Source organism: Carettochelys insculpta, chromosome 6 (genome assembly GCF_033958435.1).
Source record: "Carettochelys insculpta isolate YL-2023 chromosome 6, ASM3395843v1, whole genome shotgun sequence".
Taxonomy (NCBI): domain Eukaryota; kingdom Metazoa; phylum Chordata; order Testudines; family Carettochelyidae; genus Carettochelys; species Carettochelys insculpta.
Window position 1 is genome coordinate 66,911,161 of NC_134142.1, and position 18,981 is coordinate 66,930,141.

General features: G+C 43.1%; 1 protein-coding gene across 1 annotated transcript in view; it reads left to right on the plus strand.

Moving 5' to 3' along the window:
- Positions 1 to 844: 844 nt before the first annotated feature.
- MAP3K9 (mitogen-activated protein kinase kinase kinase 9) overlaps positions 845 to 18,981 on the plus strand; it is a 61,594-nt gene continuing 43,457 nt past the window's right edge. Inside the window, exons 1-2 of the mRNA XM_074998871.1 lie at positions 845 to 1,187; positions 7,081 to 7,494. Coding sequence (XP_074854972.1) covers positions 845 to 1,187; positions 7,081 to 7,494 — 757 coding nt within the window. The remainder of the gene's footprint in view (positions 1,188 to 7,080; positions 7,495 to 18,981) is intronic.

Genomic DNA, 18,981 nt, shown 5'->3' on the forward strand with positions numbered 1-18,981 from the left:
TGGCTCGCACCGTTGGGGAAACCCCACGGAAGCGGCAGGCGCACTGAGGGCCTGTGGGCGCTCTGAGGCGACGCTGTCTCCTCGCGCCCTGGCATCGGTGACCGCTGCGCGCGGTAGCACCTCGAGAAGCGGTACCCAATAGCCATCCCACCTCCCCCACACCACAGCAGGTGCAGCCACCGCACCAACTGGACGCGACATCGGCCCGCCCACCTCCCGGCAAAGAAACCGACATTCTGTCGGGGGCCACCCGTCCAATCCGAAGGAGGGTTTCATCTTCTGGGTCACGCCCACCCCCTCCGAGCCAATGACAGGAGCAACACTGACAGTAGACTCCTCCGCCGCTGAAGAGGTAGAAGGGGCAGTGCTCTGGCGGTTTAACTGACGTGAGTCGCCAAGCCAATGAAAATTTTCCACTGATGGGAAGTTTTTGGCGGGGGGGGAATGCCGGGGAGCGCGAGACGTTCGGAAAGGATGGGCGGGGATTTCCCCGGGAGAGGCGTGGCTGAGTAGCTTCAATCAGGTGTTGATGGACAATCCTATCAGCCAATGGAGATGACCATCTAGGCGAGGGGCAGGGCCCGCGCTCCAGAGCCGAAGCTGCAGGAGAGACTAGTCAGGTGGCCGCGGATGCACGGCAGCAGGCAGGGAGAGATGCAGCGGTGGCTCAGCAGCGCCCGGCACTTGCCTGTGCCCGTCCTTTGGCTGCACTGAGGCAGCCCCCGCGGACTCCCGTCTGCACCTGCTGCGCTGCCGGGAGGCGCCCCTTGCTCCGGCTGCATGAACAGTGGAGGCGGCGGCGCCCGGCTTCTGCGGGCGCCTCCCCCTATGGATCAGCCGCTCCATGGAGCCCTTCGCAGAGCGCAGCACCCGTCCGCAGCCGGAGGCGGGGGCCGGCGGCGGCGGCGGCGGCCCGGGGGAGGAGCCCCCGCTGGGCGGGCCGCTCTGGACAGCCGTGTTCGAGTACGAGGCGTGCGGCGACGACGAGCTGAGCCTGCGGCCGGGGGACGTGGTGCAGGTGCTGTCCCGGGACTCGCTCGTGTCTGGGGACGAGGGCTGGTGGACTGGGCGGATCGACCAGCGCGTCGGCATCTTCCCCAGCAACTACGTGAGCAGCGCGCACAGCCGCCGCCAGGGCGGTGTCCGGGAGCTGCGGCCCCACTACCTGCCGCCCTCGGCCATACACCGTAAGGGAGCAGCCGTGCGAGACGGGGGTTTGATTGGGCGGGGGAGATCTCCAGGCCCGGTGGTGGGGGGCGCCCATCGGAGGCTTAGCTTGGCGCCCTGTCTGAATTTTAGCCTGCTAGAGAGAGCAGGGAGTTGCTTTCTCTGCTCCTCAGCCTGGCGCCCGGTGGCTTGGTCAGGCAGTGGCAGGTTCCTGCTGCTCAAAGTCTTTGGTTATAATGACCTTGTCCTTAAAGAATCTACAGTGGCTCCTCATCCGCCCCATGGATTCTTCCATTGGTGTGGAAGTATCTAGGCCAAGTGGGGCACGCTGTCAATCTGATACAAGGTTAGAGGTAACAGACACAGCTTTTCATCCTATTTATCCTGCTAAGGGCAACAGGGAGCTCACAAAATACAAGTTAAGGTTGTAGGATCCTTACTTAGCAAAACTTGGTTGAAAGATTTAGTGTAGATGAAGTACACAATTCATCATGTCCCATCCGAGAGATGCAGAGATCACTGTTCAAAAAAATCAGCTTCCTTGCTGGTACTTCACAGTATCCTATTCCACCCTCACCTTTCTGCTTATCTCAACACATCTTTCTTTTTTTGTCACATCGTCATCTAATTTCCAGAGGTGTACACTTCCTATAGTTTAGATGTAGGTCACTACATTATTTCATTAACTAGAATACCTATCACCTTTTGTTAAACTAATTACTATTTAAGATTTTGGTATGTCCATGAATGATGATAAAAACTTCAGTGATAAAACTCCCAGGGTTGTTTATGCAGTTTGGTGTTTCTCCTAACAACTGGGGAAGGATTGATTGAAAAAAGACCAGTTAAATCTTATTAGAAATGTCAGTTGTGCTGCCTCTACTTATTCCATGTATTCCTTTGTTAGAACTTTTAATTTTTTTTAAAAGTCAGAGTAAGTCCCCACTATAAGATGATGTATGTTAAAATGCAGCTTTCCAGCTGTTAATCCTTAAGATGTAACCAGACTCTCAGTTATGTGCGTGAGTCTTATTGACATCAGGTACTTAGGCCCAATCCTGTAATAATCTCTTGTGCCTGCTCAGAGCCTTCTTCACTTTTTTTAAGCTCTAAAGGAGTGCACATAATTCTCTGTACGGAATGCAGGATTGGGGCTTTTAGTTGCTCTGTAGCCTGAAGTCATTCCACAGTTTATTAACTGCCAGCAATATCTGAGGCAAAGCAAAACATTCGAGATTGTTTGTTGTCTTCTCATTGATAACTTTTCCCATTAATGCTGGGAATTCAAAGCTAGAATTAACATTTTCTTTTTAAAATAAGCTTATTTTGTTTAAAGCAGTTATAGAGAATAAAAATGCTCATATGGGACAGTGAACTCCTTCAAGGAATATACATTAAATGTCACTGAATCTCTCTCTCTCTCTAGCTTCCTGTGTGCTCAATAATATGTAACTAGGATTAAATAGTAAATCATGCTCCCTATGGAAGAATCTTGGTTTAGGAGCATCAAGAAACAAACACTGCTCATAGCACTAGAACTGAGGGGTGAAGCAGTGATTCCGCCTTTCTCTCCTCAACAGCTTGTATGGTCCAATCTTACCATGTTGGGAACAGCCCAGATATTCAGTGGTATGCTAGATCTCAAGTGTAGAGGCGTGGAAAGGAATCCTTCCATCACAGTCATTTCTGTTTCCGAGTCTTCCCCAGCTTCTGTGGCTCCTATTAGGAATTGAGGGGAAATCTACATGAAATACATTCTTCAGCCCTGTCTCATTTCCTGTGCATTAGTACTCAGAGCTGCTGTACAGTACACCACCTTCTAGCAGCCCCAAATCCTGTCCCACCACTTGCCTCTGTTGTGCAGAGTCTCTTTGTGCTTTCTGCTGGTAGGATTTACCTCTGTGCTTTAAGGGTTTTGTATTCCCTAATACTTGTTGTTAAGAAGTGGTGGAATTTGGTCAAACAGTATATCCATCTGCGTACATGTCTGCTGTTGAATTGATTTTGAAAGCTTAAATTTTAATTGTTTACTGGGCCAGGAGTTCTTCCTTTTCTTTCACTGATATCTCATCTTAGCAGATAACTATGTTTAGTAGAGTAGATGGCATTACATGGAGATTGTTAGTCATGTTGGGCAAGGATGTAGTTGTTACATATTTGAAGTGCCATACTCTTTTTATGGTGCTATGTAAATAAAGTAGGCAGACTTTAGAGCTTGCAAGGGAACAACAGAGAAACTAGTTTTTAGATATTTCTTAAGTCTGTGCTTATGAAAGGTGCTAGACTGAAAATCCTGACAACTTTATTCATGCAGAGAGCTGGAATAGTGTGAGCAACAGCAGAACATCCTCTTTTACAACATAACCAATGTGTGTGGACAGATTTCCTCAAGAGGTGAAAGGATAGTTAAGGGTCCATGCTCTATTAATCAGTTGCCTCTGTTGAGGCTGCCAGCAGGAGAGCTGAAGGACTGTGAATGGCAATATGGATTGTGGATTCCTGTCCACTAGTAACTGAACTGATCAGTTGAATTCACATGTAAGAATAATCATTGATGCAATGATGATCATGATCACTTCCAGCGCATTCACTTCCAGTTGGATGTGAACCTGTGACCCCCCCAGGCTCTGCAGCTTATTACCAGTCCTTTGATTGAGGACTCCATGTATTATTCATTTTATTTAATTTCTCTGTTAATTCTTAGTAATGTTACTGTCATGGGATTTAAGGACTGTGAAAATATTGCAATCTTTCACTTAATTTTTACAGTTCAGGAGAATACTGCTTTTTCCATTACATTTGAAACTAGGAAGGGGTTTAGTACTTACAAATCCTCAGTTTTCTTTACTTTTTTGGGGCGTACGAGTAGTTATTCTGTTCTTCTGTGCCCTTGCACTACATTTGACCAACTTGTACATCTCACCAAGTGGATTTTTGTAACTATCTTTATGAAGAAAGAGAATCTAATCAGTCATGAGTGACTTTAATTTTGTTGATTTCTCCAAAGGTAAATTCCTATTTATTCTCTTAGATTTTCTTGATTAGACTGTCTATAGATTGTGGAAGATTGTGACAGTCCTGGGGGAATTCTACATTTTTACTATGTCTCTCAATGTAACCATTACAGAATTCCCTCCCAGGAGTAATTGTGAGGCTGCTATCCCAATTTAACTAAAGCAAGGTGCAAACTGAAGGTGAATTTGAAAACAAACTTACTTTTGAGTTCACAAATACTTTTTTATTTGAGCTACACATGAAGTTGTGCTATGGGCTGTAGGCATATATGTGGAACCACCAAACTTCAAATAATAATTGTGCATAAAATCACGTTGTGTGTTCAACATGAGAGTATAGATTGCAAATTAGGATGAATTACAAAATACAAACATGGCAGTTCTGTCTCTCCCCTTCCATATGGAGACTCTGTCATACTTTTGGTTTCTTTTTTAATAGCCCCTCTCTTTCTTCCATTCCCAGCACTGCCTTCTACATTGTCTGCATTCCTTTTGTGTGCCAGTTATTAGAGTAAGCTTTTGCAATGGTACAGAGCATCTGGAGGAATTTTATTATTGTGTACAGAGCTACTTTATTCCTTCCCTAGCTTTTGAGCCCTTAACTAAACAAGACGCTTTACTAGAGGAACTGTCCATTCAGCACCACTTGGGTCAGAATCATACCTTTTCACTGGACTGTGTATGTTGATATGAAAACTGCATGTAAAGATTCTGAAGTATGTCTTAAGGTTCTTTAACTAATTAACATCGGGCCAGCACTAATTTGTCACTTTTCTTCTTGCTTTTCCTCTATTTTTGTAGCTAATGGGCTATAGTACTTGTGGGGAAAATCATACAATCAACAGCATCCTTAAAGCATTTTGTATGGTAGATTGTTGGGTCCATAAAGCTTCTTTTGTAATTGTATATCTGAACATAAAGTACATTTTAACTTCCCTTTCTCTCACTAGAGGTGTGCTACAGAGAAATCGTGTAAGTGCTGGAATTCAGAGAACAGGTTCAAAGAGTAGCGGAGGGAGACTCTTTCCTGTTTTGAATCTCCTTCAAGCAAGAGGTACCAAGGCTGGTCCTTGCATTGGAGGGCCTCAATTCAGTCATAGTAACTCTGATGCTTTCAGTGCCAAAATAATTGGCTCATGTCAGTTATTGCTCATGTTTTAGAAAAGCTTGATCTGAAATATCACCAATGTTGTCAGCTAGAAACTGGTGCTGTGACTTCAGCAGTCATATAGATAACCTGTATTAGAATATGAAAGTGCGATTACTGAGGGGGTGGCATCACCTCCACGTGTAGGAGAAGGAGTCTGTATACCTGTAACTCTCCTGGTTTGTTCAACAGGGTGATTACATGAAGACAACACAGAAGTTCAGAATGATAGACAAATGTAATTGGGGGCTCCCATGTTTTAGGCTTTTTTTTTTTGTGTCTTTTGGACTACAAAGCACTGTTTCCTCTTGTACTGGAAGAGTCATAGGAGTCAAGTAAGAAAGCTGCGTGGGATGCAAAGGATGGTCTGAAGGAAATTAGCGTAACACTAGATGAAAAAAGTGAAGTATTGAAGGTTGCTATTCTGTTGTGCTGGTGGTATTGTTGGAGCAAACTTTATAGTTAGGTTTGGTAGAATTTTGATTTTTATTTATAGTTTTGATGTATATTGAAGTTTTTAAAGCATTTTTTCTGTTTAATTTTTCAGCTGTGAGAAATTTGGGAGTAGGTCAGACAATTTATTTAATTAAACATTGAGATTCGAAACAAAAACAAAAAAAGCTTTATAATTGAAAAACACAAATATGTCAATAGTATCCGAAAACCTGCAGAGCTGGTACCCTTAAATCAGACTCTAGATTCAAAAGCATCATTTTTCCTATGTTGCCTAGTTGTAAATTTTGTTGATTGATGGAATTATTTTCTTGTGGATTTGTGTGTGTTTAAAATTCATGCTTACTAGCATTCACTGATTAGAAAGCTTCCATCTCTCTATCTTACTTGTATCTAATTTGTGTTTCCTTGGCCTTGGTCAGAAACAAGTCAACTAAAATTACAAACAAACTTAATTTAATGCAATCATTAGTCTGATGAGCCATTATGTACAATTTAAGATTCAGATGTGGTGTCTTTTGTTGATCCTTTGATTTTCCATATTAAATATTTCCCTATTAGTGTCACATTGTTTTGGTCCTAAGATGACTTTTTGTTTACTGTCAGCTCTGAAAACTCAATGTGCAGTCTGAAAATCCAGCCGTGTTGTCTGTCAAATAGTGTCAGTAACATTAGAACTCTGCTGACAGTTCTGTTGACCCTATTGGGCAGAGAGCCCTGCAGCCTGTACAGCCAAACTGAAATGAACTATGTTTTTAAAAGAGTGAAAACCACATTTGTAGCAGTTGAATAAACAAAGACACGGAAGAGTCAAATGCCAGAGAAGATGCAATATTTGTTTGCTTTTGACTAGCACTATAGCAGAAGCTACTATGTAAATAGAGTATAATACTGACATCATGTGATGGAGTCAGGAAATAAAAAATAGTTTTTAACAGCATTTGCTTGTCAAACTGTGGATATTTTAATAAAGGTGTATTGCAAACTAAACACAGTGTCTGAGGTAAGGTTCAAGTAGCTCTAAAGCAGCTGGATAACATTTTCACCATAGGTTTTTACAAAGTATTTATAAACATTTTCCCATCCCCAGATGATCCTTCAGATCACAGTAGGGAGACAGAGCAATCCTTTCATTCTTACTGTTTAAGGGTGAGTCTAGTGAGTAGTTCACTTATGGCTTATGAGAGATTGACTTAACATGTAAGGCTGGTGCAGCACATCATGGACTTTCCTATGTATGGCCTAGTGGTTGGCTATTTTTTGAGAACTGTTTAATGTTTGTTTTTTCTCTCCCTCTAGTACTGGAGATTGACTTCTCAGAGCTGGCGCTGGAGGAAATCATTGGAATAGGAGGCTTTGGAAAAGTCTACCGAGCTGTTTGGGAAGGAGATGAAGTTGCTGTCAAGGCAGCTCGTTATGACCCTGATGAGGACATCAGCCAGACCATTGAAAATGTTCGCCAAGAGGCCAAGCTCTTTGCTATGTTAAAACATCCCAACATCATTGCCCTGAGGGGAGTGTGTCTGAAGGAACCTACCCTATGCCTGATCATGGAATTTGCCCGTGGTGGGTCGCTAAATAGAGTGCTGTCAGGTAAAAGGATCCCCCCAGACATACTAGTGAACTGGGCAGTCCAGATTGCCAGGGGAATGAACTACCTGCATGATGAAGCGATTGTTCCTATTATCCATCGTGACCTCAAGTCCAGCAACAGTAAGTGCATTGAGTGGCCAGGGCTGGGACTGGGTTTTGAAAGAGAGTGGTAAGGAAGGAGAAATATCCACAATTTAAATCCTGTGTTGTGAACCACTGTATCTTCTAGAGAAATCTGTGGGGCAGGGGGTGGGTGGTAAGTAAATTGAGTGTTTCAAAGAAGCTAAATTCTCATCAACATAGTGGTGAGGGTCATAAAAAAAGACTTGAAGCAAATATTACTTTCACAGCATCAGTGATTTGTACTTTGCAAAGGTAACCAACTTGCGTGCAGTAAAGGATATTTCCCCAAAAGGAAGCATATTTGTACAGTGAACTAATAAACATAATTTCTTATAAGCAACCAATGTTTCTGAGCTCTCATAAGTGACAGGATGCAACTTCTTCACCACACACCAATATGTAGGAAAGTACCACTGAACTAAAAATTGGAGGGGTAGCCGTGTTAGTCTGGATCTGTAACAGCAACGAAGGGTTCTGTGGCACCTTATAGACTAACAGAAAAGTTTTGAGCATGAGCTTTCATGAGCACAGACTCACTTCATCAGATGCTGGTCTTGGAAATCTGCAGGGCCAGGTATAAATAAGCCAGAGCAAGGCTGGGGATAACAAGGTTAGCTCAGTCAGCAAGGGTGAGGCTTACTACCAGCAGCTGATCTGGAGGTGTGAACACCAAGGGAGGGGAAGCTGCTTCTGTATTTAGCCAGCCATTCGCAGTCTTTGTTTAAGCCAGAGCTGAGGGCGTCAAATTTGCAGATGAATTGTAGCTCAGAAATTTCTCTTTGGAGTCTGGTCCTGAAATTTCTTTGCTGTAGGATAGCTACTTTTAAGTCTGCTACTGTGTAGCCTGCGAGATTGAAGTGCTCTCCTACGGGTTTTTGTATATTGCCATTTCTGATATCTGATTTGTGTGCGTTTATTCTTTTATGTAGAGACTGTTCAGTTTGTCTAATGTATATAGCAGAGGGGCATTGCTGGCACATGATGGCATAAATTATATTGGTAGATATATATTTGAATATATATATATTGGCAGATGTGTGTGTGCCATAGGACCCTTTGTTGCTGAATTAAAAATGTAAATTAACATTATCCTTTGGTAGGAGAGTGAGCCTAGTTAAATCTGAGGTGAATGGTAAGTAGTATTTAATAACAGGAACATAGAAATTGTCCTATTGGATCAGGCCAGTGGTTCATGTGACTCTCCTCCCAAATTGGGTTGGGTGGGATTGAAAAAAACGTATCCAGCATCTCAGTTGGACTGACTTCACCTTCAGTGGAGTAAGAGCCACCACTGTACCAGGAAATTATATGGTAAGGATTAGTGGAAGTGATGGTGGGGATGAATGAGTGCCTGAATAAGGTTAAGGCAAAATGAAAATGAAGATATCTTTTCAAGGCCAGACATGTTTTACTCGGCGGGGGTGGCTGAGAATATATTGCACCACATGCTATGCTGCTGTGATACTTGGGCTGCCTGGCGCTACTCCACTGAGGATTGTGGTTAAACATGTCATCAGAAAAAAAAGGCAGGAGCACTGGAAGGGGGAAGGTTGCAGTTGTTATCTAGCAAAGCCTGCAAAAAGCAGAATGATAGTAAACAAGTGAAATGTGACGGCGGGGGCTTTAGATCACCTATAATGAATTTCATTATTTTGTGTTCCACTGTTTTTGTATTTCAAGGCTAGTTGTTACTACAACTTAGGACTCAGGATAGTATGGATGGTGTTTATAAGTGCTTGATTAAAAGAAACTAAGCAAGGTTCATCTATCAAATCATAACCTTATTCTGCAATGAATGGATGGCCTTGGTTTTTACTGTTCTATGTGCAGTCTGTTCTGGATGAATCTATGAAATATTCACATTCCTTGCTTATTTTTGCATTGTGAATGTGAATCAAATTGGAAACTGTTGTGAATCTGAGAAATCCTAATCTTCCGTTGCATGGTGTACGACCTTCAGAAGAGTTCATAGTAGGTCCTTGTAAAACTAGTATTCTTTTCTTCCCTGTACTTTGTGACTTCCTGGCCTTTTAAGTGCATTCCCTCTGCTGACATCACAGTGCACACAGCATTATTATTTGATGCTTGACCACTACTCCCAGATGAATACAGGTTTGAACTAAATTAGCAAATAGGTTTCTGGTTCCCACATGCCAGACTCATTTAGCAACACCATGCATAGGTTGATGAGGTATAATGTATTGTCAGCTGGAAGGTGCTAGAAATTAGCTGTCTTGCAGGATTGTATGCCATCTCTTGCCTGCTTCTGAGAGCATACATTCCAGGCAGAGTGTGTAGGGCGCTCTGATCTAGCTGCTGGCAGGAAGGCATGGGGGATGGGGATCCAGTTGCTAAGCAATGTGGTGATCCTATGAAACAACTCTTATCTTTGCAACTTATATGTGTATGAAAAGGTTGGTCCATAGCTGTTAGTAGGGATGTAAGACTATATATTAAAAATATATAGCTGTTAATCATAATCTTGTTTCTTTCCAGATCCTTTACCTTCCTCAAAAATATGTAGAGCTAGTAGGATAGGGGGAGAAACTGCGTAGGGGAGCCAAAGGCCTTGTATTTTTAAAATTTGTGCTCAGATGGTACTGGAGCCAAAGGCTAACACAGTCAGTGACTGAGGTGTAGTTTAAATGAGAACATTCTGAAAAGTTTTAGGGATGATCTAAAACGGGAGAAAGCACATTTATCTGAGTATCTGATCCAGACTTCTTTTACACAGTTGGCTTGCTTACTTTCTCAACTCTTCCGAATCCTGGCTTGTGTAAAGCAAGGGGAAATGAAAGGCTGCAGCAACATCTCTCCACTCTGTTTTTTCTCCCATTCCAGGGGTGAAGGTAACTTAAATTTCTTACAGGTACTGCTGTGACCCCTCTCAGTGGAGCTTGGGGCATGGGAGGGTGCAACATGACAGTACATGTAAGAAATAGAAGTGTGGGATGGAGTGCAGGGGTGGGAGGCTCTGGGCAGAGTGTTGTGTGAGTGTGGAGGAGCTCAGGACAGGATTGGAGGGTGTAGGAGTCAGTGCAGGGGATTTGGGTGTGTGTGTGGGCCGGGGGGGAGGGCAGCTCAGGACTGGCTGGGGTGGCAGAGACCATGCTGGCTGAGCTTAGGCTGAAGTGTGGGAGCTCAGGGCAAGCAGGTTGGGGGGTGCAGGAGTCAGAGAAGGAGGGACTGGGGAGTAGGTAGAGCTCAGGGCAGAGGGTGGGGGCTGTGGATGTTTGGGTCAAGTAAGGCCAGGGGCTGTACTGCCAGATCCTCAGGGCTGGAGGCTGCACGCGCTGTGGCCATACTGTCCAGGGGCTGTTGGTGTTGGTTTGGGCCCACTAGGACAGAGGCTTCTCTCCCCCCTGGGCTGGGGGCTACGGGGTGGTAATTGTGTGGGTTCCTATGAGAAGGAGAGCCAGAAAGGAAGCGTGGGCCACCCATGCCCAGCACCTTATGTATGTACGGTGGCCAGTAGCATCCAGAGCCCCACACTCCAACCAGCCACTCCTACCGGTCTTCCACACTGGGGTGCACCAGCTTACTGTCACCTTTGCCTCAGTTTCACTAGTGTTGCTGCATTACAGGAGCCTCCATTTTTTTCCCAGTGCCTTTCTCCCACCAGCTCAGCCTTGCACTGCTGGAGTTCCCATGTGTCTGTATTTGTCCTAATTTTCCTTTTCTTTTCCATTTGAGCATTGTTAGGAATGTCACATTGTGAAACACAATCCATTTGCTTAAAGCCACTTTTGTCAGTTAAGTATTCTCATTCTTGAGGGAAGCCTAAACACTTCTTTTTGAATGGGTTGTGGAAAATTGGACTACCTTCTGCTGGCAGGTGATGTATGCGAAATTATCTGACCAAAGAGGGCACAGGGGAAAAAAGCCTATGTGAAAACGTTCTCTAGTAATAGCCTCAGACAGATTTATAAGTTCTAATAAAATAAGGAATATTCTAACCCACTGCTTGAGGAATCTTGGGAAGTTAAACACTGCCCGGGCATTGGTGATGACAATGTGGTATGCATACATTTCCTAGCTGGTTACTTTCCTCTGGAGAGGGGAAGGGTATTTTGCACTCAGGAGAAAGATGGCATCTGGTAGGATTAATGCTCTGTGAAGTATTGCAGTTCTTTATTGGTTAGTAAATTTAGCAGTAGTGTGAGCAACAGGTGACCCTGTACTCAGAAATAGTGATCCTGTGTGGGAAAAAAGGTGCTTATAATTGGATTAGCTGTTTTGATAAGGTGCTTTGTCAAAGACAGCTTTTCCACTTCAGACTCAGAAATACGGTTCAGTCTTCAGTTATTTTATAATGCACTGTGAATTAATTCAGCGCTGACAACCGTAAGGCCCCTAGAAGGAGCTGAAGCCACCAAAACCAAGAGGTGCTACTATGACAGGCAGTCAACACTGTATTTTGTGAGATGGAAACTGCACATAAAGATGGGCAAGATGCTAATGATAAGATGCTTTACTCTGAATGATCAGTTTGGGTTGCTTCCTTTTTTTCCCTTCAGTTTGGGTTTGCAAGAGGTCAAGTACAGCTTTCAACACAGTAAGGAATGGGACAATTTGCAGCCCATTTTTACTTGCTGCTTACAAGAAGATTGAATGTCTTTAAGCAGTGGGACCAGAAAAAAAGAGGCAGTGCTTGATCAGCTTTTGCTGCTTCCAGCATCATTCCTCATCTAATTGCTGGAGCAATCTTCCACCTTTCTGCTGGGCTCTTTTTTTCCTCAGTGGCAGTAAGTCAGTGCAGAATTGGTGTGAATGGGGATACAGTTTGCTGTCTGGCCTTCACCTCCAAAGGCTTTGCAGTTAATGAGGTTGGCCTTGTGACTGATAGGCTATGTCTACACTAGCCCCAAACTTCGAAATGGCCATGTAAATGGCCATTTTGAAGTTTACTAATGAAGCGCTGAAATACATATTCAGCGCCTCATTAGCATGCGGGCGGCTGCGGCACTTCGAAATCTGCTCACAGGAATAAGGGGACTTCGAAGTAGCCGGGGTCCTTTCGAGAAGGAGCCTGTCGGGACGAGCCGCGCGACGGCAAGCTGCGTCAATTTCGAAGTGCCGCGGCCGCCCGCATGCTAATGAGGCACTGAATATGTATTTCAGCGCTTCATTAGTAAATTTCGAAATGGCCATTTACATGGCCATTTTGAGGTTTGGGGCTAGTGTAGACACAGCCATAGTAGAAAGTCTGCCTCATGCTTCCACATGGAGTTTTAAATGGCCAGTGGTGAAGGCTGAAAGATCAGGTTTCCTTCTCTAGGGGAAGAGTGCGAAGAAAATAAAGGAACAAAGGAGAATGATTTTTGTCTTTAAAATCTGTTTCTCCTTCCTGCACCTGTCTTAAAATCTTACCTTTTAAGACTTCTCTGTTGTTAAAGGAATTCTTCCAGCTGTTGAGATCTCTTTCCACTTGCTGTGTTCTCCCATGAGCAAAATATTTGCTGCACTCACTCCACATCCAAATAAGCCTTTATATACACTGGCAGGGCTTGGAGGGGAGTCTTTGCCTCCCCACCACTCTCCATATAGAACAGCCACACTTCTCAGTTGGGAGACGTCCTGCTCTGGCCATCCTGAATAGCTTGTAGCACCTGAATGGCTATGCCCAAACTGAAGTATCACTGTGGTCAAGCTGAAAGTGTTACAGTTTGTTTCTGATCCATAAACAAGTTGTAAGTAGTCTGTATGGCAATTCTGAACATGAAGGGAAGGAGAATGAAAAGCCAGGAAAAGAGGGAAATCCTTTTGCAGCTACCATTTAATAGGGAACGATGAAGACCAGATATTACATTCTCTGTCTACAGCAAATGTAACCTTTTCCAGAGCAGAATGTCATGTTGCCAGCTGTTCCTCCTGTTCACTCCTGTACATATTTAAACCTCTTCAGTGTCTTGTTTTTTATAATAGCCTGCATTGCCATAGTAACCGTGTGCCTTATGCACAGCTCATTGTTCTTCCTTTCTCTTTGGTTGCCACTAATGCTCACACAGTTATTGTAGAAATAAGGATATTCCCAAACCAAACTCTTAGGTTATGTCTAGATTAGAGCAATTTGTCGACAGAAGTTTTTGTAAGAAGATATTTTGCTACAAAATCGCAGGACAGCAAAGAGGATTGAAAGAGCAATCTGCTCTGTCAACAGAAAGTGGCCAGACTGCCCAGCCGCTCTGTTGGCAAAATGGCCGACCAGAAGCACACCAGACAGGGTAGCCTGGTGTACCAGAAGCCCCTTCTGTTGACAGAAGGGCCCCCAGAATGTCCAGATTGGCTTTTTGTCGGCAGATTTCTGTGAACAGAGGCATTCTTCCTCGTGGTGAGTGGGGTACAGCTGTCGACAAAAGTGCTGTAGACAAACCCCTTTAGTCAAGACTCATTCTCACTGTGGTAATCTTGTTCCTTGTTTCTCAGCATAGCTGGGAAAGAGTGCTATTGCAAGGGCTAAACAAGCATTGGAAATTGTTAGTTAAGTCTGTTGGTGAATGTAATATTTCATAACCTTGTAAATAAAATGGAATTCATGTGTTCCATAGCTCTTATATTGCTATTTTATGTTTACTGGGGTATACATTTTATAGTTTATTCTTCAGTGAATAATTTCTTCTCCATCAATCTCTCAATGCCTTCTTACATTTGAGCAATCTACCAAGTAGCATGTGTAATTTTAGGCCAGTTTATGTGAAGTAGATCGTTTTAACATGTCCAATAATTAGGGGATTATAGGATCCAGTTCAGAAAACTATTCCGATTTAGGAAGGATGCTTCAACTCATTCTTAGCTCCTTTACATATCAGTGGGACATAAACTAAGTGCTTTCCTTAGTTGAGACCTTAGATTCTAAGAGCTCTTCAAGACAGAAACCTTGACTTTTTTCATAGTTGTGCTTGTTTGCCAGTACCAGTTAACAAGTACAATATTACATGGAAGATTTTCTACGTGGAATGCTATTTTCGTGTGGCAAATACTTGCACTCTCCCTTGTGCACTAGCAATCTGAAACCTGATTCTGAAGGAAGAATGTGCACTGTGGTGATAGTAGTGGAGAATTTCTGACATGAAAGCTAGCTATTCCTGCAGGCCTTATTACCACCCTCCTCACTTTTAATGGGTATGGAAGAAATCTATTGTCTTGAAAGGCGGAAGATAAAAAGCAAAAGCTGTCAAACTGAGCATACTACTTCTAGAGTGGACGTTGTCAAATGTTCAACTCAAAACCTTATAATCGTCAACCTATACAGAAGATCTTTTAGGTTTCCTGGCTGAAGAAGTATTAGCTCTAAATCAGTTATTGAGTCTGTATGACCCAGACCTGTGCTCTGTGTGACCCTGTATGCTGTTGAGCCCCCTCAGTCCTTTTGACTTTGCTTGGGGTTCAGTGCTTTGCACCTGGCAGGGTCGAGCTGTTAAATAAGGAAGGCTAAATTCAGTGGACATTTTCTTGATATGAACAGTATAGTTAGAAAAGGTGGGATGAAAATTACCAGAGTGACCAGGAATGATGTGGGGGTGACATATTTTGTCAAGAGAAAATTTAACAATGTATTGTTCAGTAAGTTGGACAACTGTTATTTTCCACCACTGCTTAGTGTCAACTCATTAACACTGAACTAGGATATTTTTGTAATAGTTGGTTTCCATTCTTCCCAAAACTTCAAAACTCTCTACACCCATCTTTGTTTTAATAGGTGAAAGGCTAGGCGAGACACAGAGAAGTTAAGTTAGTTGATCAGGGCCACACAAGAATTTTTTAACAGAGCCACCATCTCTCGACTCCCCATCCTGAGAAGGGAAGTGATAATGTCTGTATGCCCAGGAAGGGATTTTTTCATAGGGCAGGTTGGAGCTGGCTGGCAGTGACTGATGACTAACCCATTAACCTTCTGGGTATTCCTGCTGAATCGTTTCTCCTTATGTGCAGTGTGATTGCAGACCAGGCTCTGCATCTTGGTTGCTAACCAGTTCCTTCATTAAAGATGGAAGTGGCACTTTGAAAGTGGCACTTTACACCTTGATCTTGCCATCATTTTCCTCTATTATCCTGTTGAATTAATAGACTTGTAGGAGGTAAATTTTCCTGTTAATGGGTTGGGTGGATGAATGGGTGCGTCTTAGGCTTCTGCATAGTTTTAATAGAAAACACTTAAGAAAATATAGCTTACCCTGTGCAGGCAAAGCAGTTTTTCTGGATCTCACTTTTAGCCATCTTGTCTCTTTGGCATTGGTTTTATACTAAGCATATTGCTTAGTGCTGCAATGTCCAATACCCTTGCCACATATGGTGAACTGGACACTGCGGTGTGTCAAAATGCAGCTTCACAGAGCGGCACGTGGAGTGTGCTCTGCCCGCTTCACACGTGAGCCCCACCACTTGGTGTGACAACCGCATAGGTGTGGCAGTGGCTCTTGGCCTGGAGCTGCACGGTACCTGCGACCCTGGCAGAGCACCTGCAGCCATGGCTTACACAACTGTGGCTGCAGCATGGTTCACTTGGCTCCAGCCACAGCTCAGCTCATGGGGCTTCAGCCCTGGCATGTGCAGCTCCTGCTTTGGCAGTGACTCTGGTGAGTCACCAGCAGTTTGCAGGGGTGGGAAGTGCCTGGCTCTGGGGGAGGAGGAGGGAATTTGTTTTAAGAGGGGTGCGGGGCTGTGGGGATCCTTGAATTTCTATTAAGAGATAGATGTGCATCTGACACCACTCTGTGAAGCGTGACTAGCTATGACAAAAGCAGGGTGCAAGGAGAATTTAATTGGTAAAAAATAGTGACTGAAGATTGGGCTGCAGTAGCATGAAGCACATTCCAGCGAGGAGGTAGAGAGTAGTCCAATGATGTAGATATGTAAATGAGGAATTTATGATGGCAACTTTACATGGTCTTCCTCTGTGGCTGTTGTCACAGGAGTGTCTCTCATTGGCTTAGTCTGAATGTGATACAAGTACCAAGTGTTTGAACACTTGATACGTGAAAATGAGTGCATGCTCTTATGTTATAGCTTAGTTCGAAGAGTGATAACTTTCTGAACCCTCTGTAAAGCTAAGCAAGGAGATTTAGATGATACCTTGCCCAGAAGGGGCCGTGGACTCTAACAATGTTTTGCTACTGTGTGGTGAATCATAGACATAGGGATATGATCCACCTTCCAAAGAACCTAACAATTATTCTGCTTCCAGCAGCAAAAGAGAGTTATATCTTTCTGCAGAGCTTTGCAACAGCATTTGTCAAATCAATTTTATTTTCCTCTTCAGACATCCCCTTCAATTCATTTTTTAAGGCCCAGGTATAACTGGATTCACATTTAAGTTCAAGATTGGGTTTTTTTGTCCTGAGTTTTTCTGAGGGGGCTAGAAATGATAGATAACATAGCAGAGGCTCTCCAGGAGTCCTGTGGGGTAGGGTGCTTGAAAAGTTACTTTTAGTGGAATTGCTTTTGCCTTACTTTCTATTATAGTCCTGTGGGAAAAGGTCAGTGAGGTTTAAGCACCTGCTTTAAGCTGAAAGTCTGGAATAACTGAAGGTCTCGTCCATCCAGTCAAGCTCTTGATACTTAATACAGTTTCCCCAAACACATACAAAACTAGCAGCTGAGACTTTGTGTATCTCTGTGGAATATGAAAGAAAGATTTTTCCTGCCTTCAGAGAAGAACTGTGATTTTTTTTTTCTTTTAGGCAGAGGACTGCAAAGTCTTCTTTAATTACTAGGATTATCTTCATCTTTGTTTAGGAGCTGGACTAATCTATGGAGAAGCACTATTAATTGATGACTCTGTGCTTTACTGGGGTGAAGAATAGCTCCAGAGAGCTAGATGCTCTACCTCTAAAGATGCTGTTAGCTAACAAAGAAACAGTTTGAAGCAGGTGTAGCCTGTTTTGAGCGAATGCCATGACTCGCAAAGCACTTGGATGAAGCATATACTGTATCTGGTTCTTGACTGGCAGTCAGTAAAGGGTTTTCCTAGGCTTCAATTATAATACAGGTGTCCATGTCTGATTTCTACCCCTCCCTCACCAAACAGCATATCCATTCAGCGAATGTGACTTTAGTTGCACCAGCTGCTGGAGGGAATGACCATCATTATTTTCCGCAGCTGACAAATTACAGCTTCCCATGTGCTGTAGTTACAGAGGGTCATTTTGATGGTTGTGTGCCTTGTTTTATAGGGTTTGCATTTGGATGTAAAGTTATTGTATATGCCTTCTTATTTCCTTGCTACGTACTTTAGCCTTTCTCCTAACCATTCCTACGACATGGACTTAAATTTTACATATTTAGCACCTCAGAAAACTTGGACATTTAGCATGAATGAGTTCCCAAACCTGAATGGTAGTGTTTTAAATCCACTTCACATTCACTTTGTAGTGCTGTAAATGACAGCAGAAGGTGAATGGCAATGGAAAAACAGGCATCATGCTTCTTATAGACCGAATTCTTGTACTGTATGGTCAATTCACATTATTTCTCTAGCAGAGATCTCTCTTATTGCTGTATCCTGTTGCAATAGACTAGGAACCTTGGCAACTCTAGTTGAAACAGAAGCTGCTGTAAAGTGAAATAAGAAAATTAATAATAAAATCAATGCAATAGGCCCCTGTAGTGCTCATTTTGAGATTAAATCTAGTGCAGTTTTTGCTGTTCCCACTATTTTCGATATGCTACAGATTTTATGCAGACAATGCATAATTACATCTTAAAAGTTGCTAGAATAGAAGGTGAATTTTTTGGCACATGAGAAATAGTGTCCACTTGGTAAGTAGGAAGCTGTTGAAAGTGGTCTTAAATTGTAGAATAACAACACTGACTGGATTTTTGTACTAAAATGATCAGCAATGTTATCATTAATTGTTTCACTTAAATGATCACCTTTAAGTTTGTGTCAACTTCTGTTTAAGCTGTTTCAGGCTCTTTGCAGACTCAAGAAGAAAACATCGTGTTGGTATACATTTGTTGGTTGGCTTTAAGATTTTCGGGGCTACCACATGAACTAGAATTTTACATTTTAAAAATGTTTAGCATCTGGAGTGTACTTCCATGCCTGAATTCTGCATACTCTGAGTGTTGGTCATAGACAATGGCCAAGGTGGCTTACATCTGATTTCATACAGTAAGAACTGTAATGTTATTAACACATATAATCTGTTTGTTCAGTTTAACTGGTATCAATCTTTCTACATTTGTTTCTCTTTCCTCCTGCCTCTTTCCTCCCTGCATTCCATTGTGACACATCACATGTAACTTACGTGGTCAAGATTTACAAAAGTGCTTAATGATTTTGTGGTTGTCTCGATTTTGATGTTATCAACATGAAGCAGTTTAAAGGGGCCTGATTTTTAGCAAGTGCTGAGCATCCATTCTCTGAAAATGAAGCCCTTGCGAGATGTGTCAAACTGGACACCCGAAATTACCAGTGTTCCCACTAATATTTTTCATCCATATGTGGGGGGAAAAAAATTATGTGCACTGATACATGTGCTG